This window comes from Triticum aestivum, chromosome 7B (genome assembly GCF_018294505.1).
Source record: "Triticum aestivum cultivar Chinese Spring chromosome 7B, IWGSC CS RefSeq v2.1, whole genome shotgun sequence".
Taxonomy (NCBI): domain Eukaryota; kingdom Viridiplantae; phylum Streptophyta; class Magnoliopsida; order Poales; family Poaceae; genus Triticum; species Triticum aestivum.
In genome coordinates, this window is record NC_057813.1 from 725,955,996 (window position 1) to 725,979,042 (window position 23,047).

The following is a 23,047-nucleotide window of genomic DNA, read 5'->3' on the forward strand; positions in this document are numbered from 1 at the left end:
TTTAACCTTTTCAGAGTTCATTTGAAATGCTTTTCAATTTCAGGGTCTTATAGCTCAAAATAATCAGTAAATGCATGAAAAATAACAAATGAAGTCAGAAAGGGTTGAAAATTGATGATGTGGCTTTGAATGGTGCATTTTGAACACAGAAAAACTCTGGACTTCAAATAAGTTCAAAAAAATGAAAACCCTTTTTAACAGACGAGTCTCCGTATGAAACCCTGATACTTCGAAAGAGATTGTCCGTTTTGTACACGAAGTGCATCCAGTTTTTGCCGTTATTCTCTCTACTTTCTTGCACATGCTATGTGGGTGAAATGATGATACCATGCCAACTTTTAACCTTTTCAGAGTTCATTTGAAATGCTTTTCAATTTCAGGGTCTTATAGCTTAAAATAATCAGTAAATGCATGAAAAATAACAAATGAAGTCAGAAAGGGTTGAAAATTGATGATGTGGCTTTGAATGGTGCATTTTGAACACAGAAAAACTCTGCACTTCAAATAAGTTCAAAAAAATGAAATCCCTTTGTAACTAAAATCCCTTTATAAAACTCTAATAGCAAAAGGAATGAACTAAAAAGCTTTTATAAACCTCTAGTATTTTTAAGCTAAAATTATATAAAACTCATGCCACTGAAATTATCAAAGTATTTTCTGTTCAAAACATGAAAAGTAGAAAGAAACAAAATAAACTTTAATAAATAAGTAGAAACAAAATAAAATAAATGAAAATTTAATACAATAAATAAGTAGAAACAAAATAAAATAAACTTTAATAAAATAAAGAAGTAGAAACAAAATAAACTTTATAAAAGTAAAATAAATAAACTTAAATGCAATAAATAAAAATAGCAACCGTAATTTTTTTGTTGTAAGTACAAACAAAATTAAATAAATATAGCAACAAAAAAATAAAAAAGTGCCACCTACTGGGCCACCACGGCCTGAATACGACTAGAAACCCAACCATGGGTGAGGGAGTCCCGGACTAGGGGGTGTCCGGATAGCCGAACTATCGTCACGGCCGGACTCCAAGACTATGAAGATACAAGATTGAAGACTTCGTCCCGTGTCCGGATGGGACTTTCCTTGGCGTGGAAGGCAAGCTTGGCGATACGGATATATAGATCTCCTACCATTGTAACCGACTCGGTGTAACCCTAACCTATCCGGTGTCTATATAAACCGGAGGGTTTTAGTCTGTAGGACGAACAGCAATCATACCATAGGCTAGCTTCTAGGGTTTAGCCTCCTTGATCTCGTGGTAGATCTACTCTTGTACTACCCATATCATCAATATTAATCAAGCACGAGTAGGGTATTGCCTCCATCGAGAGGGCCCGAACCTGGGTAAAAACATCGTGTCCCTTGTCTCCTGTTACCATCCGCCTAGACGCACAGTTTGGGACCCCCTACCCGAGATCCTCCGGTTTTGACACCGACATTGGTGCTTTCATTGAGAGTTCCTCTGTGCCGTCGCCGTCAGGTAGGATGCCTCGTCTCGTCTTTAAAGACGATACCGTCGCCAAAGAAGCCTTGGCCACTGGTCAGACTCTTCGGCTTGGCGGTTTTCTCATGACTGCTAGTTCGGCCGCCGCGCCGACGATGACCTCTCGAGTCATCGAAACCAATCTCCATGTTAGTTCGGAACTTGCTGAACAGTTAGATCCGATCGAGCTCTCCTCCATAAACGAGCTCTTGGATCGCATCGCCGCCTCGGGAGTCGCCACAGATTACGACCGGATCGGGCCTAAAACCGATCTGAGAGAGATCAACTCTCCCCAGGCTACCCATCATGTTGCTGTGATAAAGGAGCAATGCGGCGATTCTTCTTCTACCTTAAGGACTAGTTACGTCCGGATTCCCGATCCCTCCATGCCGGATTCCTGCGGAGGGATGGATGTCGATCAAGCCCTGAACCTAAAGTCAGGTGGCGGGCCGGACTCATTGGATAGCACTCAAAAATCCAAATTTCTGAGTTCGGAAACTTCTCGGCCCTTGAGTCCTAAATTGGACGGGGTTCCGGATTTAGTGCCACCCGCCCACCCAAACATTGGCGATCTCTCTCGAATTCGGCAAGAGCCTGCTGAAACAGTACATCATTACTGGGCCAGATTCCTCCTGGTTCTGAACAGGATAAAGGACTGCCGAGAGGAGGACACAATCCCAATTTTTTGCAATAATTGCACGGACAAGGGAATCCTAAACGCCATAAGTCGTCGCGAAATTACACGCTTTGCTGACTTGGTGACCATAGTACAAAAGTACTGTGCGATGGAGAGCGCCTGGAAAACCGAAAATAAATTTTGGGATAATCCGGCCCCGAATACATCCCTAGTCCGGAACAAAAGGGTGCATCATTATCAAGCACCTGGGTTAAATACCAAAAATCCAAAAACCCCTAAAGGGTACGGAACCGTATTGGAGGGTTGGCTAAACGGACCCTGCAAAATTCATAGCACAGAGGGCGCCACTCCAACTCATAGCCTTCGAGCATGTTGGATACTACGGCAGGTGGCCAAAAGTGGCGGAGAGCTTCTAGCTTCAGAATCCCAGCCCAGCAACACCAGTACGGTGTTAACAATCTTCGAGACTTTCGCATCAAATAACATGCGAAAACGACAACTCCGCAACCTTGCCGAAGTCTACCAAGTAGCAACAATAAATCCATGGAGTGACACGGCCATTACCTTCAATGCCAGTGACGAACCTAAATTCCGAACTGCCCGGGTACCAGCCGCATTGGTGCTCAGCCCGATAGTAGACGGCTTTCACCTTACTAAGGTACTCATGGATGGCGGCAGCGGACTAAACCTCATCTATTAGGAAACACTCCGAAAAATGGAAATAGACTGGAACCGCATTGAGCGAAGCAACACAACCTTTAGAGGAATAATCCCAAGCCGGGAAGCATGCTACACAGGGAAAATCACGCTGGACGTAGTGTTCGGCTCGCCGGACAATTACAGACCCGAGGAGGTCACACTTCAAGTGGCCCCGTTCAACAACGGATATCATGCTTTATTAGGACGAGAGGCATTCACAATTTTTCAAGCCATACCCCATTATGGGTACATGAAGCTTAAAATGCCCGGTCCCAACGGAATCATCACTCTCGCTAGTGATCCGAACATAGCACTCCGCGCCGAAAATAAGACAGCCGCACTAGCCCTCGAGGCACTATCTGAAGCCCTAGCGGCCGAGGAACTCACCGCGCTGCGCTCCACGGTGAACAGGGACGATGTGATACTTGATAAAAGATCCAAGTCCACCTCTTTTAAACCAGCGGATGAAATAGTCAAATTCCAAGTCCACCCAACAGACCCTGCAAAGACGGCCTCCATCGGGGCACAATTAAACCCTGATGTAGATGCCGCACTATGAGAATTTCTACAAGAAAACTGGGACATCTTTGCCCGGCACCCTTCAGATATGCCAGGAATCCCACGTCAGCTGGCCGAGCGCAGCCCAAATATCCTAAAAGGATTCAAGCCAGTCAAACAGGCTCTTCGGCGCTTTTCCGAACCCAAGAGGCATGCCATGGGAGAGGACCTAGCCAAACTTTTGGAGGCCGGATTCATCAGAGATATAAAACATCCGGACTGGCTAGCGAACCTGGTGATGGTACCAAAGAAGGATAAATCCTGGCGCCTATGTATCTACTTCAAAGACCTTAATAAGGCTTGCCCAAAGGATCCCTTCCCCCTCCCTCGAATTGATCAAATCATTGATGCTACAGCAGGACACGACTCATTGTGCTTCCTCGATGCGTACTCTGGCTACCACCAAATCAAGATGGCGGAGCCAGACCAAGCTGCAATAGCATTCATCACTCCATACGGCCTGTTCTGCTTCAACACAATGCCCTTTGGGCTCAAAAACGCCAGCGCAACATATCAGTGCATGATCCAGACATGTCTGGCAAACCAGATCGGCAAAACAGTGGAAGCATATGTAGATGACGTGGTCGTCAAAACCAAACATGTCGAAACTCTAGTAGGCGACTTGAGGCTCACATTCGACAATCTTCGAAAATATGACATCAAGCTCAATCCGGAAAAATGCGTCTTCGGCGTTCCAGCCGGAAAGCTCCTGGGCTTCATTGTGTCCGGTAGACGAATTGAAGCAAACCCAGCCAAGATTCGAGCTCTGTCACAATTGGATATTCCAAAAGACCTCAAACAAATACAAAAACTGACGGGGTGCGTAGCGGCTCTAAGCCGCTTTATCTCCCGTTTAGGAGAAAAGGCATTACCTCTTTACCGCCTCCTCCGCCGCACCGAACACTTCGAGTGGACGGATGCCGCCACGGCCGGACTCGAAGAAATAAAGGCCATTTTGGCAACAAATCCGGTCCTGGCCGCGCCCAACGTGGGCGAACCAATGCTATTATATATCGCTGTAACACATCAAGTTGTTAGCGCGGTGCTCGTTGTCGAACGAGAAACGGACGGACACCGGTTCCCTGTTCAAAAACCGGTTTATTATGTGTCCACTGTCCTAACTCCATGCAAGTCCCGGTACCCACACTATCAAAAGATAGCATATGCGGTGTTCATGGCATCCCGGAAGCTGCGACACTACTTTCAAGAGTGTTCGATAACGGTAGCCTCCGAAGTACCTCTTAACGACATTATAAACAACCGCGATGCGACGGGCCGGATTGCTAAATGGGCCGTAGAGCTCCTTCCATTCGACATAACTTATAAGCCATGACGAGCTATTAAGTCGCAGGTTTTGGCTGACTTCGTGGCCGAATGGACTGAAGCCGAACTCCCTAAAGAGTACGGCGCATACTCCAATTGGATCATGCACTTTGACGGATCCAAAATGTTGGCTGGCCCGGGGGCTGGCGTTGTCCTGACGTCCCCAACCGGGGACACAGTCCAATACGTCCTTCAGATAATGTATACGGACTCCAACAACGCAGCCGAATACGAGGCCCTTCTGCACGGCCTCCGGATGGCAGTCTCCATGGGCATTCAACGCCTAGAGGTGCACGGGGATTCAAACCTGGCAATATCTCAAATAAACGGAGACTTTGACGCCAAAGATCCGAAAATGGCAGCATACCGCAATGCGGTCCTAAAAATGTCAGCACGGTTCGAAGGGCTCGAATTTCATCATATAGCCCGGGATAACAAACAGGCGGCGGATATATTGGCACGCATCGGTGCAAAACGCGATGCCGTCCCACCCAATATCTTTTTGGAACGGCTGTTCAAGCCATCCGTACTATGGGAAGGGGAGTCCGGCAATAACAATCCGGACCCAACCGCACCGTCTGACGCCGAACACTCTGACACAACCGGAGGCTCCGCCCCCGAGATAACACCCTCTGCTCACGAAATAATGGCAGTTATCGCCTCGTGGACGGAACCATTCCTAGCCTACCTAACTAGGCAGGAACTCCGCGAAGACCAAAATGAGGCTCGCTGCATAGTACGGCGCTCTAAAGCCTATAAAGTCCATGAGGGAGAGCTTTATAAGAAAAGCACTACCGGAGTCCTTCAAAGGTGTATCTCCGAAGAGGAAGGGCGAAACCTCCTGGCTGAAATTCATGCCGGACTGGGTGGGCACCACGCCGCAGCCCGGGCCCTTGTAGGCAAGGCCTTCCGTACAGGATTTTATTGGCCGACGGCCCGGGCAGATGCGCAGGACTTAGTCCAACGATGCGTCGGTTGCCAGCTTTTTGCTAAACAAAGCCACATGCCACCCACCTCCCTTAAAACTATACCCATCACCTGGCCGTTCGCGGTCTGGGGGCTTGACATGGTTGGACCCCTCAAGGGACGAACCCACAAGCAAAAATACATATTGGTCATGGTGGACAAATTCACCAAATGGATAGAGGCCAAACCAGTTAAAACGGCTGAATCCGGACCAGTGATAGACTTCATATCAGGGGTAGTGCACCGTTACGGTGTCCCCCACAGTATCATCACTGACAATGGCACCAATTTCACGACCGATGAGGTCAAATCATGGTGCAAAAACATGGGCATCAAGCTCGATTACGCCTCAGTCTATCACCCTCAAACCAATGGCCAAGTCGAACGGGCAAACGGTCTAATCATGAGCGGCATTAAACCCAGACTAGTGCGGTCCCTCAAGGAATCTAACACTCACTGGGTTGAGGAGCTCGACTCCGTACTCTGGGGGCTGCGGACCACGCCGAATCGTACTACCGGATTTACACCATTCTTCATGGTGTACGGCGCAGAGGCAGTCTTGCCTTGCGACATAATACATGACTCACCTCGCGTACGCATGTATGAAGAAAGAGAAGCCGAGCTCGATCGGCAGGACAGTTTGGACGCATTGGAGGAGGAGCGCGACGTGGCAAAAGCTCGTTCCGCATTCTATCAACAGCAGGCTCGAAGATATCAAAGCAGGGAAGTACGGGCCAAAGCTTATAACATTGGCGAACTAGTTCTACGCCTGCCGGACAAGAAAAAGGACAAACTCAAGCCCAAATGCGAAGGTCCCTTCATCATCGACCAGGTCCTGACCGGCGGAGCATACCGTCTGCGAAACGCATCGGATAACCGACTCGAGCCGAACCCATGGAACGCAGCCCGTCTACGAAGATTCTACGCCTAAGTGCCGGACTCCAAGTTCGTCTCCTTCCTCCGTCCGCATTCTTTATTTTTGCTTTTTGCTGTCTTTTATTTCTCTCCTTCCTCCTTCTTCTTCTTGTAGCCTTTAGAGGCTCGTTTGCGCTTTTTCCGCACACACTTGACGCGCTATCCGCGCTCATTATATCTGGGGGCTTCTTTAACAGAAGCTTATTTATACGGGCTTCATGCCCAGCACATGTGTTAAACTTCCGCATGTACCTTTTATTCACCATTATATGCATCGATATGACTTAAGTTTTGGCCAAGCTGGGTTGCCTGGCTCCTGTGCTTACCCCTACGTTCCCGATTGTTCGGCTAGGTGGTAAAGGGAGCACCTCTGCGATTGTTACTGCCGGGTCAGCCGGATGTGTACCTCAGACTGGGTGAAGCCGAAAGCTAGCGTTCTTAAGGGAATATTCGGTCGGTGAATTGAAAGATGATTTTTAACTTTTTACCCATCTGCCCCCAGATGATTTTCTGCTTTCATAGCAGCTTTGACATGCACTTTAGGGCATGCATCCCAGCGAAAGGAACCCTTAACGAAACTATTCTCCCTAGAAGATGTTTCTTACTACCCATGTAATATAACATAACTAGTTGGGCACTTGTCTGATACAGCAACAATGACCCCTACGCCTTGTCTCCATGCATACCACGGTTCTTATATAACCACGAAGGTATTCAGACACACTCCGGACTATTGGGTCCGGAGGTTGAAGCGAAAAGGTCCGCTACGACAAATGATCTACAATCCGGCTAGAAGACATTTCTTTCATGTCATATTTTTACATAGTCAACTCGACTCATTGTATTCCTCCTCAATGCCATCTAATAGGCTATCTAATTTACAATCTTGCTGGGAATACTTGGCGGCCAATTCTACTTGGTCGTACACTAAGCTTACAGGGATCTCCATCCCATCCGGCCCCACAGGTCCGACCTCGGCCATGTGGTTTGGGTCAGCCTTCGTGTACCGCGTCTTCACCATGGCCCAGGCCTCCCTGGCTCCTTGACGGCAGGCCGATATCTTCCATAGCCGGAAGCGCCGCCGTGCCCCTTGAAGCCGCTCCGCCAGCTCCCCAATGCCTTCGGGCAGGGAGATAGATGGCCACAAGGCTTGGCCGATGCCTTTCATCGCCTGGCGGACTCGTTCGTGCAGCTGACGCAATTCGGGAAGGAGATCACCCGAAGAATTGGGCATCTCCTCCTCAGGACGACCTGTGAGCAAACCTACATACATGTTTATGTTAGTCGCCTTCCTCGCCGAACTCTTTCAAAGTTCGCTCAAGCACTTACTGAAAATGCCGCGACGAAGCCGCCGATTCTCCTTTACGGAGTCAGATAACTGGGCACAAACGTCCTTCAGTTCCTCACCCAGCTTGGTGTTGGCGTCTTGGAGGTTATTCTTCTCCTGCCGCACCCTCGTAAGCACGCTCTCGCCGGCCTTTAACTGGCGTAAGAGTTGTTGCTTGTCCGGATCTAGTCCGGCGCCATCTGCAATGTTTTTGTCAGCTTTACACACCCGCCGCACTTCCTAAATTATTTATCTTTTGAAGCGTATATTACCAGAGGGGGCCTCTGTAGCTCCCCCTGTAGCGGCTAGTGCGGCCTCAAGTTGGGCTTTGCACTCTTCAAGCTCCTGGGACAGTCGGGTATTCTTTTTTGTATGATCCTGCATAACAAATGATCCTTAAATCAGTTATTCTAACTATTTTAAGTCTCGGGGCTACTGGCATATATAACTGTCAAATTTACTTACCCGTATGTCCTTCACATACTGCTCCGCGGCTCTGGCTAGTCCATCTTGAGCGGCACGGAGGTGCGCATCTCCCGAATCAAAGGCATTCAAGGCCTCTGGGAGAAACACGCGTCACGAAGAACTGTCCGGCGGCGCCTGTGGTTCAAGGCGCTCTCCACCTCGGAGTTGTTGGCGGACAACCTGTCGGCATCCTCTGTCAGAGGAGCGTCCGACGCACGTCTCATGCTCGCCTCAGCCTCCGGACCTGGCTTTGAAGCCTGTTCGGTGAAGGTTCGATCGGCAACCTCTCCGGACTCAGCCCGGCGAGCGCTCCTTTTCCTGAAAAGGGTATCAGCGTTAGTACGCCTTCCAGGAATCAATCCTGGGAGTATGGTGACATGCCATACCGTTGCGGCGGAGTTTCGATCCGGATCGCACTTCTTTTTAGCCTGCGGCGCCGCACTGCCCTTTGTTGGCCAGCCGCCGTAGGCTCGGCTTCCTGCCTCGAAGGTACCCCCTGCGAAGCACCGTTGGTATACGGTGATAAAAAATAAGCATGGATGGGTCATTATCAGGGTTTTGGGATCTCGGTCTCATTTACCTGTGAGGCTGGAAATTTTCTGGTGTAATCAGCCGTAATGGCGACCAACGCATTGTCGATGCTAAGTTGGTAGAATACCCCGTCGATCAACTCCACCTTTATATCCGGATCCTCTTCGGAGGTCGGATCGAGGGACCGTCCCGGATCCTCGGGTTGTGGGGGCGGGCTGTGTATCTTCTCCATAGTCCGGCGCAGTTCCTGCGCAAAAACCATGAAATGAGATATTTAACTACGGGAACATGGATCGGACAGGTCACAAAGATGTTTGCTTACCCAGCTTCGAGGATTATTCGAAGAAAACTCCTTCAGTGGGTTGAGACGAAGGAAATCCTCCTCCTCTCCTTTGTACATGGCAGATAAGATCTTCACCAGTTCGGTGACCGATCCTGGCCCTTTGCGGCCATGGCGGGTGGCATCGTCCTCCCCGTTGAAGTCCCACATGGGGTGGCCCCTGTACTGGAGTGGCTGCACTCCTCTCATAATGCAGATTGCCATGACTCCTGTCATGGTCAATAGAGCTAGTAACCTTATTTGGCTCATCAAATAACGGACATCCCGGTCATCTTCTCTCCGGGGGCTCCGAGGGCGCCAGTTTAGGCGCTTCTTCAGAGGAGCATTGCTGAACTCCGGAAGGCTGATCCGAATAGGATCCGGAAGCGGGACGTCCTCCATGTAAAACCATTCCGAAGGCCAGTCTTCAGACGCCTTCTTTGGGGTTCCAGATAGGTATCCGGTCCCGGCGATGCGCCATACCTCGGCTCCGCCCACTTGATATATTGACCCCTCATGAGAACGGGGTACTAGGCAGAATATTCTCTTCCACAGTCCGAAATGAGCCTCGACGCCCAAGAATAGTTCGCAAAGGGCCACGAAGCCTGCGATGTGCAGGATGGAGGCAGGAGTAAGGTGGTGCAATTGGAGGCCGTAGAACTCCAAGAGCCCCCGGAGAAACGGATGGATGGGAAATCCGAGGCCTCTTACTAGATAAGAGATGAAGCATACCCGCTCTCCTTTAGAGGGATCGGGGACGCTCTCCGCTTGCTTTCCGCCCTTGTAGGTGGCAAGTCCGGCTCGAACCGGAACCAAGAAGGCCTGGGGGAGAAATCCCTTGGTTTGGAGTATAACTAGCTCGCTATGCGGGACTGAGCATCTCTCCCAATTTCCTGGCTGAGGGCTGGGAGCGCGAGAAGAGGAGCCGCGTCGACTGTCCATGATGGAATGGGCTTCGGTCAGAGGCGCTCTGATGAAAGCTTGCAAAGGGGGGATGGTGTGACTCAGATCTAGATCCTTGCCCCTTTTATAGGCGGCCCATTTGCGCGGCTAGGGGGCTAATTGTAAAAATACCCTGGTTGTTCGCATTCATTCAAACACTTGGAAGATGGCCATTATTGGGCGTAGAAGCCGAGGAGCGCAGCATTTATCAGAAGCCGGACACTATTCGACAAGTATATGGAATTTGGAGAAGAACCCGCCTCGCAATGCCGAAGACAATCAACGCACCGGACTCATCGTCATTGAAGCCTGGTTCAGGGGCTACTGAGGGAGTCCCGGACTAGGGGGTGTCCGGAAAGCCGGACTATCATCACGGCCGGACTCCAAGACTATGAAGATACAAGATTGAAGACTTCGTCCCGTGTCCGGATGGGACTTTCCTTGGCGTGGAAGGCAAGCTTGGCGATACGGATATATAGATCTCCTACCATTGTAACCGACTCGGTGTAACCCTAACCTATCCGGTGTCTATATAAACCGGAGGGTTTTAGTCCGTAGGACGAACAACAATCATACCATAGGCTAGCTTATAGGGTTTAGCCTCCTTGATCTCGTGGTAGATCTACTCTTGTACTACCCATATCATCAATATTAATGAAGCAGGAGTAGGGTATTACCTCCATCGGGAGGGCCCGAACCTGGGTAAAAACATCGTGTCCCTTGTCTCCTGTTACCATCCACCTAGACGCACAGTTCGGGACCCCCTACCCGAGATCCGCCGGTTTTGACACCGACAATGGGCCAGGATTCAGGCCCGCAGAAGGCCCTGCAGGCCCACAAGCACATCGTGACAAATTAGGCCCGCAAGCCTGCAGTTGAGAGGAGCTCGAGACGGTTGGCGCAGCAGCGCTTATAAACCACTCCCGAGCTCTCTCAGCTAGTGAGGCGGGACTAAACTTTCGGCCGCGACGTGGGCAGCACAAGGCATTTTGTCCCGGTTGGTGGCACCAACCGAAACTAAAGGTGCGCATTGGTACTGGTTCGTGGCACCAACCAGTATCAATTCCCCCCCTTTAGTACCGGTTGGTGCCATCAACCGGGACCAAAGGCCTCCGCTTCCCGCCCTTTGGGCTGCTGAAAACTGACATTTGGTCACGGTTGGTGGCACCAACCGGTACTAAAGGGGGCATTGGTACCGGTTTGTGCCACGAACCGGAACCAAAGCTTTGTGTATATAAGAAAACACTTAGCAGTTTCTGCAAAAATCAATTCTTCTCCGCCCCGAAGCCCCCCACTCTGCTCCCCGTCGCCGTCGCCGCCGATCCCTGCCCCGACGCCGTCAGGCTGCTCCACCTCGTCGTCGCCGCCGAGCCCTGCCCGGACGCTGTCAGGCTGCTCCACTGCATCATCACCGACGCCGTCGGGCTGCTCCACCTCGCCGTCACCGCCGCCGTTGCCACTGCCCTCTGCCTCGACGTCGCCGCCACTCCGCGCGCCCCTGCTCGCCCCGACGCCGCCCGCCGCACACACCTGCTCGCCCGGACGCCGCCCGCCGCTCGCCCCTGCCCGCCCCAACGCCACCCTTTGTGAACACCGCGCGCCCCTGCCGGCCCCGCCGCCGCCGTGCTTTTTAGTTATATATATATATATATATATATATATATGCTATTTTTTTACATGTTTTAGATGTTTTTAGATTTTCATATATGTATGTATGTATTTTTTACATGTTTTTTGTATGTATGCATGTATTTTTTCAATTGTAATATGCATGGTGTTTTACAAATACATTAATTTTAGTACATTAATGTTCTCTGATTTAGTACATTAATTTTAGGATAGTTTCATTTTTAGAAAAGTTTTATATATTTAGGAAGAAGGAAGAGAAGGAAGAAGGAAGAAGGAAGAAGAAGAAAAAGTTTTATATATGCAAAAGTTACATTTTTAGAAAAGTTTTATATATCTAGCTAGGAAGAAGGAAGAAGAAGAAAAAGAAGGAGAGGAAAAAAGAAAAATAAGAAGAGGAAGAAAGGAGAAGAAGAGGAGATGAAGAAGAGGAGAAATAAATAAGAAGAGGAAAAAAGAAGAAAAAGAAGAGGAGAAGAAGAAAGAAATAGAGGAGAAGAAGAAAAAATAGAAATATTCTATTTTTTCTTCTTCTCCTCTATTCCTTTCTTATTCTATTTTTTCTTCTTATCCTCTATTCCTTTCTTCTTCTCCTCTTTTTTTTATTCTTTTTTTTCTTCGATCTTCTCCTCTATTACTTTCTTCTTCTCCTCTTTTTTCTTCTTCTTCATTTTCTTATTTTTTATCGGGTATGTCGTTGTCAATATACCCCCTCCCGATAACTTCAACACGAGCGGGGGGGTCGATATACACCCCCCGATAACATTATTTTCCCATGTATGTATGTCGTCGTTGTCGATATAACCCCCTCCCGACAACTTCAACACGAGGGGGGCGGGTCGATATACCCCCTCCCGGATAACATTATTTTCCCATGTATGTATGTCGTCGTTGTCGATATAACCCCCTCCCGATAACTTCAACACGAGGGGGGGGGGTCGATATACCCCCTCCCCGATAACATTATTTTCCCGTGTATGTATGTCGTTGTTGTCGATATAACCCCCTCCCGATAAATTAAACACGAGGGGGGGGGGGTCGATATACCCCCTCCCCGATAACATTATTTTCCTGTGTATGTATGTCGTCGAGGACACCCAAACCCTAGAAAAAAAACAATGTCGAGGCCACTAATATGATTCCTTATTGTGATTAGCTAGCTAGTTCTACCTTTGCCACTAATATATCCATCTGTCATGTTTGAATAATAATTGCCATGTTGTAAATATTTGCAGCAACTATGGAGCACACCCGAGACGAAACAACAGAAGCGATGTTGGGGGACATAATCGCAAAAGGAAGTGATGCCGTCTTGTCGTATCTCAACGACACCGATGGTCTGGAAGGACAGGGTGAAGAAGCAGGCTATGATTATGATGGCTCCGATGACCCAATGCCGATGTAAGAAGGAGACCGTGATGACGGCTCCGGTGACCGAACCGAGTCCGGCGAGGTATATATATTAGTTAAGCTTGTGCTGACTAGCTAATTGATGCATTCATTGTTTTGGTATATGTACACATATTAATTAACTCTCGTCTTTCTTCTTTTTTCTAGCCCTCCGGATCGAGCACAACTTCGGTAAAGAGACGAGGCCCGAAGAAAAATTTGCGCTCGGATGAAAGGTTTGAGATCATAGAAATCGCGCGTGATGGCATGCCGATTGAACCCATCCGGACAAAGGAAGCATTTGTTGCTCAGTGCGGGGTTCTGGTTCGGGGCAAGATCCCGATCAGCATTCACCAATGGTTAAAGCCGGCTAAAGAAGACCCTGAGGTGTCTTATGTCTCCGATATGCAGAAAGAGGATCTTTGGACCACACTGAAGGCAAATTTCACCCTACCGCCAGAGGAGGATCCGAAGAAGCCAGTTAAAGAGCAATTGATCAAGTCTCATGCTCTTCAGAAGATGGCAGAACTATTCAGGAGGTGGAAGAATGAGCTAAAAAAATTTGTCGACAAAGAAGAGACACCAGAATTCAAAGGCCAGTATGAGAAGATCAGAGATCACTGGCCCGCATTTGTGGCCCACAAGACATCGCAAAAGAGTAAGAAGATGTCAGTGACAAACAAGAAGAATGCTGCGAAGAAGAAGCATCACCATCTCACGGGGTCAGGTGGCTACCTCAAAGCCCGGCCGTTGTGGGCCAAGGCTGAGAATGACCTGATCGATAAAGGGGTCGAACCAGAGACATTGAGGTGGTCAGACCGTTGCCGGACTTAGTTCTTCGGGGTTGGCGGAACCTTGGACCCTGTAGCAGGGAAGTGCGTTTGGACGGATGAGCAACTGAGAATAACCGTCACGAAGCTTTAGGAGTATATCGAGGTAGCGCAGCAAGGGATGTTCGTTCTAGACAGAGAGAACGACGAGCTCACAATGGCCCACGGGAATCCTGAGCACCCTGGACGGACACAAGGCACGCCAGGCTCCATTCCGTGGAAGGCTGGGTTTCCGGACGCAGGCGGTTACAAATGCCAGGAGAGGAAGAAGAAAGTGCAGCAGACCCAACTGCAGGCGCTGCACGCAAGGGTACAAGCGATAGAGGAACGAGAAGCAAATCGCAGCAAACGAACTACCGAAGCTTCCCCCGAAGCTACCCCGCCATCTCAGCGGAGAAGCAGTGTGGCTTCCACTGAGCTGCTTCAGCAGCTGGAGCCTGTCTTCACGGCTCTTGCTAGCTACCCCGTGGATGCTATCACGGAGTCTCAACATCGCCTCCTTATGATGCACTGGATGAAATTGAAAGTCAAGGCGGCTGTTGGCTCTGTTTTACCTACTGAACCTAGCGCAACCTACCACTGCCGGCCGATTCCAGAAGGATATGCTAGGGTGATGGTGGATGAAATAACAGATGGATTTGAGGACCTCGATCTTGACCACCCTACGGGTGAAGGGGAGACTCGGCTGGTTCTTCTCTGAAGACTCCGAACTGGACGCCTATGGCGGAAGGAGCTCATCAACCTTCCGAACTGGACGCCTCCGCCTCCGCCTCCTCCTCCGGCGAGTCAGGGAACTCCGCCTCCTCCTCTGCGGGCGAGTGATCAGGGCACTCAGCCTCCTTCTCCGGCGCGTGGCGGCACTCCGCCTCCTTCTCCGCCTGCGCCGGCGCGCCCGAGCAGCCAGCCTCCTCCTTCTCCGCCTCGTCAGCAAGGCCGAAAGAGACCCGCTGCCGCTCCGACTGCTCCGTTGCGTCGTAGTCCTTCTCCTCCGCCTCGTAAGCAAGGAAACAAGACAGCCGCAGCCCCTCCGTCTACTCGGCCGGCGTCTAGCAGTACAGCTAGAGGCAGGAGGCAATACAGATTCGGTCCATCTCTCAATCCTCTATGGAAGTTACCATACGAGAGGACCGCGGAGGAAAACGCGAAGATCATGGAAAAAGAAGTGAATGATTTCTTTGAAGGGGTGAAAGCAAAGAAACATCCACCTTCGGAGGAGAAGATAGATCCGGTGAAAGTAAAGTGCACTATCGACGCCCTGAAGAAACCACCAAAGTCTCCGCCGAAAAACAACTATGAGCGCATTACTGAAAAGGTATATAAGGAAGCGGAGCGGCCGGGAAGTACTATCAGTGATCGAAGGTTAGCAGAACGACGAGCTGGGAAAAAAATTGCCCAGCTCGGCGAACAGGCGAACCAATCGTGCCCCCCGCTCAAGGTGTCCAGCGATATCGTCACAAATCATCCGGAGATTTTGCCCAATACCAATGTTGGAGATTACCTGCCCGACGATGTACATTATGATTTCTTGGAGGTGGACGAACACAAATACCATTATGGGAAGCCTCTCGTCAAAGATGAAAGATCTCTAACAACGATGATGCGAAGATTCCATGATTGGTACATGGAAACCTGCAGAGAGTCTGGGGGGACGAATACTTTGACGCTGAGAGTTAAAGAGGAGCACGACCTCGTTGGAATTGATCTGTTGTCTGTTCCATTTGAGGAGTTTTTCACCTTTTTCAATCAAAAGGCCCTCGATAAATTAACGGTCACTTGCTACTATCTGTAAGTACTACTTCTGTCATTAAGTCTCTATATATAGCTCAGCTCTTTCATTGCATGTATTTATAATTATCCTCACTATATTATGCAGATAGAAGATCATCGAATGCAGAAAAGCAGAAATGTATGATATTGAGTTCATTAACACAAATCTCATAGATGAATGTATGGTTAAAAAGAGCACCAAAGAAGCCGAGGACAACTTGCTCAAATCTTTGCTAATAAATCAAAACAAAGATAGAATACTCTTTCCTTACGAATGCAAGTGAGTGTTACTATCTTGTGCATATTTGCTTTCCCTTATTACTCGAGGTTATAGTAATGTAATTGATGAGTTATGCATGCGTGCGCAGGTACCACTATATTCTCCCGGAGATTAAGCTTGAGCAGGGACTAGTAATCGTCTTAGACTCGAGACGAAAAGACCCCGAGACCTATGCTGACATGACTAAAATTCTCAACAAGTAAGTTCAATCGATCATTATCGCACCATATCGGCAACTTTTTGTTAATTTCCTGATATCTCAAGTAATAATTATTTTCTTTGTCTTGCAGGGTTTGGAAAAAGTTCATCGCAGAAGCTCAGGGACTGGCGAAGGAGCTGCGATATACATACCCGAAAGTAAGTACTACTAGCTAGCTTGTTCCACGCATCTCCCGTTGATTCTAGCTACTTTCATCAATGCCATTTATAATGCTTCATTATCAGTTTGATTGACCTCTATTTCTCGTAAAGTGCTTGTGGCAGGAAAAAGGGAATGATTACTGTGGTTACTACGTGTGTGAGTTCATCTACAATGCGACTTGCAAAAATAGGCGAGGCTACTCTAAAAGCCAATATGAGGTGCGTAAGCAATAATATTTACAATTTCATTTTATTACACCATTATTTATGTTGAGTTTCATTCATATATATATATGTATTGACCCCCTTCTTCAAATTAGATGTGGCAGATGCGGAATGAACTCCTACCACAAGATCACATGAAAGCAATTCAAGAGGAATTGGTGGGATTCTTTCTTGACCACGTCATCAATAAAGCCGGAGAAAACCATGTTGAAGCTGACTTCATATATAATTAGGGGAGATTATATTGTAAGAGATATCTTAATATTGTATATATGTAGCCAGTAGCGTCGGATAGATATACGAAAACTTGTTGTTCGTGCAATCTCTTGTAGAAGGAGAGGTCGATATCACTTCTCTCGGTATGCATGACAAACTTCTATACTTAATGGTTTCCCTTCATTTGCTTACTAGCTAGCATGTCGAGGGCCTCTCTATAGGTAAAGTACGTAGCGTCGACCAAGCACAGATATAAGAGAGGACACTTCTGTCTATTAATTAATTAGCTACCTAACACAATATATGAAACACCTTAATTAACCATACAAAACACCCAAATCCCCCCTTTCAGAAAAAAAACAAAAACCCTAGCCCCTGAACAGCTGACGCGTGGATGCCTATTGGTCCCAGTTGGTGCCACCAACCGGGAATAAAGGCCCTCCTGCCTGGGCTCGCTGCACCGGCCACGTGGAGGTCCATCTGTCCCGGTTTGTGTAAGAACCGGGACTAAAGGCCAAGGGCGGACTAAAGGCCAAGGGCATTAGTAACGACCCTTTAGTCCCGGTTCAAAAACCGGGACAAATGGGCCTTACGAACCGGGACAATAGGCCCTTTTTCTACTAGTGACACACATATAATAATCACAAATACATCTTATATTACCGCCTAGGGTGCTTATGCAACGCCTAGGCACTATGCGAAGGCCAACCGCCTCACTTACGCCTATCACTTTTTCCAACCTTGTTAACAGCTAAGATAAAAAAGAGAGGGGGGGGGGGGGAGAGGACATCCCTGACTTATACCCAGAACTCTTCAATTTACCAAAAGGCTGCCCATTGATAATAACTGAAAAAAGTAGGAGTAGCTATGCAACCATGGATCAACTTAATGAAATGGGCATTAAAACCTTTATGAGCTAAAGCAGCATAAATAAAATCCCATTCAAGTCTATCAAAAACTTTAGCAAGATCAATTTTTAGCATGAAGCACTTTTGTTTGAAAGAATTTAAAATAAAGAGTGAGCAATCTCCTGGGCAACGATGTTATCACTAATCCTCCTACCCTCTATGAGAGCCTGTTGAGAAGGATGGATATAATCAGGTAAAGAGGCTACAGTCTGTTGGCCAAAAACTTGGAGATGATTTTGTAAACAACATTACATAAACTAATTGGTCCGAAGTCAGGGGGCATGTGGCAAAAATGTTTTTTTTTTGGAATAAGAGCTATATGAGTTTCATTAAGCTTTGGTGGCATAGTACCTGTTTCATAGAAGGTCCTGACCAATTGAGTTACATCTTCAGCTAGCCATCTCCATGCATTCCTATGGAAACCCACATTATATCCATTTGGACCCGGAGAGGCATCTTTCTTCATTTCTTTTATGATGTTCCAAATCTCCTCTTTGTCAAGTATAGAATTTGTGAAGTCCTGCACATCATGATTAATAACAGAAAATACGGCAGGTCTACCATGTGAAGGGCAACTAGATTGAAAGATACTCCCTCTGTTCCAGAATATAAGGTGTATTGGTTTCCGTGCAAGTCAACCATTTGAATGTTTGACCAAGATTATAGAATAAAATAACAACAACCGCAATACCTAGTAGATAAAATATGAAACTACTTTTCGTGATGGATAAAATGATATAAATTTCGTATTGTGAATGTCGATATAAAAAACTCGGTCAAACTTGCACTCGTTTGACTTTTCAAAAAACATATACACCTTATATAAAGGAATGGAGGGAGTATTACGGAAGTAAGTGATAAATTCATTGGCTATATCTTGAGGTCCAAAAAGATCTCTCCCTGGACTATCCATAATGGAGACAATCCTATTTCTTCTCCTCCTCTTGGTGACTGCCTGATGGAAAAAAGTTGTGTTCCTGCCACCTTGTGTGACCGAATGCTTTTTGGCTCTTTGCTTATAGAATTCGTTTAACTTTGTCATGCTTCCTTCATATTGGGCTACCGGGTTCGCTTCAAGAGCGTAGTCCTGTTGATCTAGAGGCTGCATCCGAATATCATTAATTTGATTCTGCATCTGATCAAGTTGCTGCTGAAGTGGCCTTTGACTTTTTGCACCACACTTTGAGAGTACCTACAAGATGGTTAGTGCGTACATGGAAAGGTTTTGTGGTAGTAGAAGCCCAATCATTCTTTGCAACAGATTGATAATCTCCCACAAAAAGCCACCAATTTTCAAATTTGAAGGTGAGCCAGGGCCTTTTAAACTTAGACTCAGTTGAAAGTAAGATATGTGCATGATCGCTAAAACTATGAATAATGGGCATGTTGAAAACATTTGTTGTGAGGAACAAAGCGCACCATTCAGCATTAGCAAGACAGAGATCGAGACGTTCAAAAATAGGACTAGAAGAAAATCTCATGTTGGTCCAAGTGTAAGCAGGTCCAGAAAAGCCCAGATCGAACAAGCCACACTGGTTTACATAATTATTAAAAGCTTGCATACGATTGTAATTAACGTTAGCTTCATAGGATTCTCTTTTATGCATAATATTATTTAGGTGTAGCAGCTTTACTCGTTCAGACAGGAGCAAAGATGAGCTCGCGTGCTAGTATATCCTTCTCAGTCCTCGAGTCCCAGCATATAGTATATTTTAACCGCACCATTTGCAAGAATGGATCAGAAGCTTGCTGGCGCGGCGCCATTGACGGACCTCTGAAGACCGGCTGGGCTCGCAGCACTGTTTCACACGGAGAGATGAAGCCCATCCCTCTGATGACGCCGTACACGATGGGCGAGTTCGACCTGTCGCACAGGGTCGTGCTGGCGCCGCTCACGCGGCAGCGCGCCTACGGCGGCGTGCCGCAGCCGCACGCCGCCCTGTACTACTCCCAGCGCGCCTCCCCCGGCGGCCTCCTCATCTCCGAGGCCACGCGGGTTTCCCCGCCGGCCTCGCGGCAGGAGGAGCCGGAGTCGTCCTTCGGGGACGTCCCCGGGATCTGGACGCCGGAGCAGGTCGGGGCCTGGGCGCCCGTGGTGGACGCCGTGCACGCCAAGGGCGCCGTCTTCTTCTGCCAGCTCTGGCACGTCGCCGGCGATGCTGCCCGGCAAAGGGAGCAGCAGGTGAGCCCACAGATGAGCTTCGACGGCCGCCGCAAGGAGCTGACGTCCCCGAGGAGGGTGGCGCAGGGGGAGGCTCCCCGCGTCGTCGATGGGTTCAGACGCGCCGCCCGGAACGCCGTCGACGCCGGTACGTGCGTCCGCGTGGGCCGGAAACCGTTGCTTCAGTTAGTACAGTAGGGTTTTCCTGCGCTCACTCCTTCCGTGCGCCATGGCAGGCTTCGACGGCGTCGAGATCCTCGGCGCCAACGGCTACTTCGTCGACGGCGATGGCATGGAGAACCGGTGCCGGTTCGCGCTGGATGTGGTCGACGCTGTGGTGCGGGAGATCGGCGGCCAACGCGTGGGCGTGCGGCTGGACCAGTTCAGCGCCGAGCCCGACGAGCACGCGCTGGCGCTCGACGTCGTGAGCCGGCTCAACGACCACGGCGTGCTCTACTGCCACATGATCGAGCCGAGGGTGGACGGACGGCGGCGCGTGTCCCGGCGGCTGCTGCCGTTCAGGGAGGCGTTCGGCGGCACGTTCATCGCCAGCGGCGGGTACGGGCGGGAGGAGGGCGACGCTGCCGTCGGCGAGGGGTACACCGACCTGGTGGCGTACGAGCGACTGTTCCTGGCGAACCCGGACCTGCCGAGGAGGTTCGAGCTCGGCGCGCCGCTCAACGACTGCGTCAGCGCCACCTTCCACGGCGCCGGCGCCGCAGCCGACCCCGCCGTCGGGTACACCGACTACCCGTTTCTCGACTGATCGAGCTCGAATACTGCTTTCGCCATTGGCAGTTCACCAATCCGGTCGTGTCTAACACAATAAACAATGATCCAATGGTGGCTTCAAATGTCCATTTCGGCCAGATCGAATATTTTATTTCAACTCGATCGAGATCCAAGGAATTTCACTATTTTAAAAATATGACAACATTGAGCGATGATGCCTTCACCTCCTTGATCCATTAAATCCCGATCAAGTGTCGAACGGACGGCACCCCCGCGTTCAACACACGTACGGCTTGATGATGCCTTCACCTCCTTGATCCATTGAGCGATGGTGAAGTAGCTAGTAGCTCAAGTTCTCCGGCAGCATGACGGCGTGGTGGCGGTGGTGGTGGAGCAATCTCAGCAGGGCTTCGCCAAGCCTAACGAAGAAGGAGAGGAACTTTGAGGGAGGGGAAGGGCAGCGCCATGGCAATGATGGGTGCGGCTGCCCTTCCTCTCCACCTCTATATATAGGGGGGAAGGAGGGGTGGGGTGCCCTAGGGATTCCCCTAGGGGCTGGCGGCCACCAGATGGGGCACCCCTAGGGAAACCCTAGGGTGGCTTGGCCCCCAAGCCATGTGGGGCACCGACCCTAGCTAGGTGGGCCCCTCCACCCCTTGGCCGAGTGGGCTGAGGTGATGGGGGCATCCAGCCCCTTGTGGGCTGGTCTGCCCCCTTCCCTTGGCCCATGAGGCCCCCAACACTTGCCCCCCCCCTCGAAAAACTTTTCGGTCTTCCGGCGATAACCTGGTACCTCCCGGAACACTTCCGGAATCCGTTTCCTTCGTCCTATATATCAATATTTAACTCTGGACCATTCCGGAGTCCCTCGTCATGTCCGGGATCACAATGACTAACACAATAACTCAACTATACTTAGATCGTCACCAAACGTTAAGTGTGTAGACCCTGCAGGTTCAAAAACTATGCAGACATGACCGAGACACCTCTACGGTCAATAACCAATAGCGGGACCTGGATGTCCATATTGGTTCCTACATATTCTACGAAGATCTTTGTCGGTCGAACCTCGATGCCAAGGATTCAGCTAATCCAGTATGCAGTTCCCTTTGTCCATCGGTATGTTACTTGCCCGAGATTCGATTGTCGCTATCTCCATACCTAGTTCAATCTCGTTACTGGCAAGTCTCTTTACTCATTCTGTAATACAGGATCCCGTGACTAACTCCTTAGTCACATTGCTTGCAAGCTCATTGTGATGCTCTATTACCGAGTGGGCCCCAAGATACCTCTTCGTCTACGGAGTGACAAATCCCAGTCTTGATCCATGATGTCGCTTGAAGCTACGTCGGTTTTTACCCCAAAGAGGAAGGGATGATGCAGAACAGCGGTGGTAGGTATTTCCCTCAAATATGAAACCAAGGTTATCGAACCACTAGGAGGACCAAGCAACACAACGTAAACAACCCCTGCACACAAGGAACAACACCTCGCAACCCGACATGTTAAAGGGGTTGTCAATCCCTTTCGGGGTACGGTACCTCAAGATAGACAAAGGACGTGAGGTAAATTTGTAGATAGGATAAATAGATCGCGGAACAAATAAATTGCCGCAAGGTATTTTTGTATTTTTTGGTTTAATAGATCTGAAAATAAACGCAAGGAAAAAGTAGATCGGAAGGCAAATATATGAGAAAGAAGACCTGGGGGCCGTAGGTTTCACTAGTGGCTTCTCTCGAGAAAAATTGCAAAGGTGGGTGAACAAATTATTGTTGGGCAATTGATAGAACTTCAAATAATCATGACGATATCCAGGCAATGATCATTACATAGGTATCACGTCCAAGATTAGTAGACTGACTCCAATCTGCATCTACTACTATTACTCCACACATCGACCGCTATCCAGCATGCATCTAGTGTATTAAGTTCATGGAAAAATGGAGTAATGCAATAAAAACGATTACATGATGTAGACAAGATCCGTTTATCTATTGCGGCATATATGGATCCCGTCTTTTTATCCTTAGTAGCAACGATACATACGTGTCGGTTCCCTTTCTATCACTGGGATCAAGCACCGTAAGATCGAACCCACTACCGGGCACCTCTTCCCATTGCAAGATAAATAGATCAAGTTGGCCAAACAAAACCCAAATATCGGAGAAGAAATACGAGGCTATAAGAGATCACGCATATAAGAGATCAAAGAACTCAAATAAGTTTTATGGATATAAACAGATATAACTGATCATAAACTCAAAGTTCATCAGATCCCAACAAACACACCGCAAAAAGGACTTACATCATATGGATCTCCAAGAGACCATTGTATTGATAATCAAGAGAGAGAGAGAGAGAGAGACAGAGAGAGAGAGA

The 23,047-nt window shown here is 48.8% G+C and overlaps 1 protein-coding gene across 1 annotated transcript; it reads left to right on the forward strand.

Annotated features, from left to right (window-relative positions):
- Positions 1-19,514: 19,514 nt before the first annotated feature.
- On the forward strand, positions 19,515-20,828 carry LOC123162145 (putative 12-oxophytodienoate reductase 3). Its single transcript, XM_044579938.1, has 2 exons — positions 19,515-20,084; positions 20,173-20,828. Exons 1-2 carry the CDS (start codon positions 19,592-19,594, stop codon positions 20,700-20,702), a joined length of 1,023 nt encoding a protein of 340 aa, XP_044435873.1. The 5' UTR covers positions 19,515-19,591; the 3' UTR covers positions 20,703-20,828.
- Positions 20,829-23,047: the final 2,219 nt, after the last annotated feature.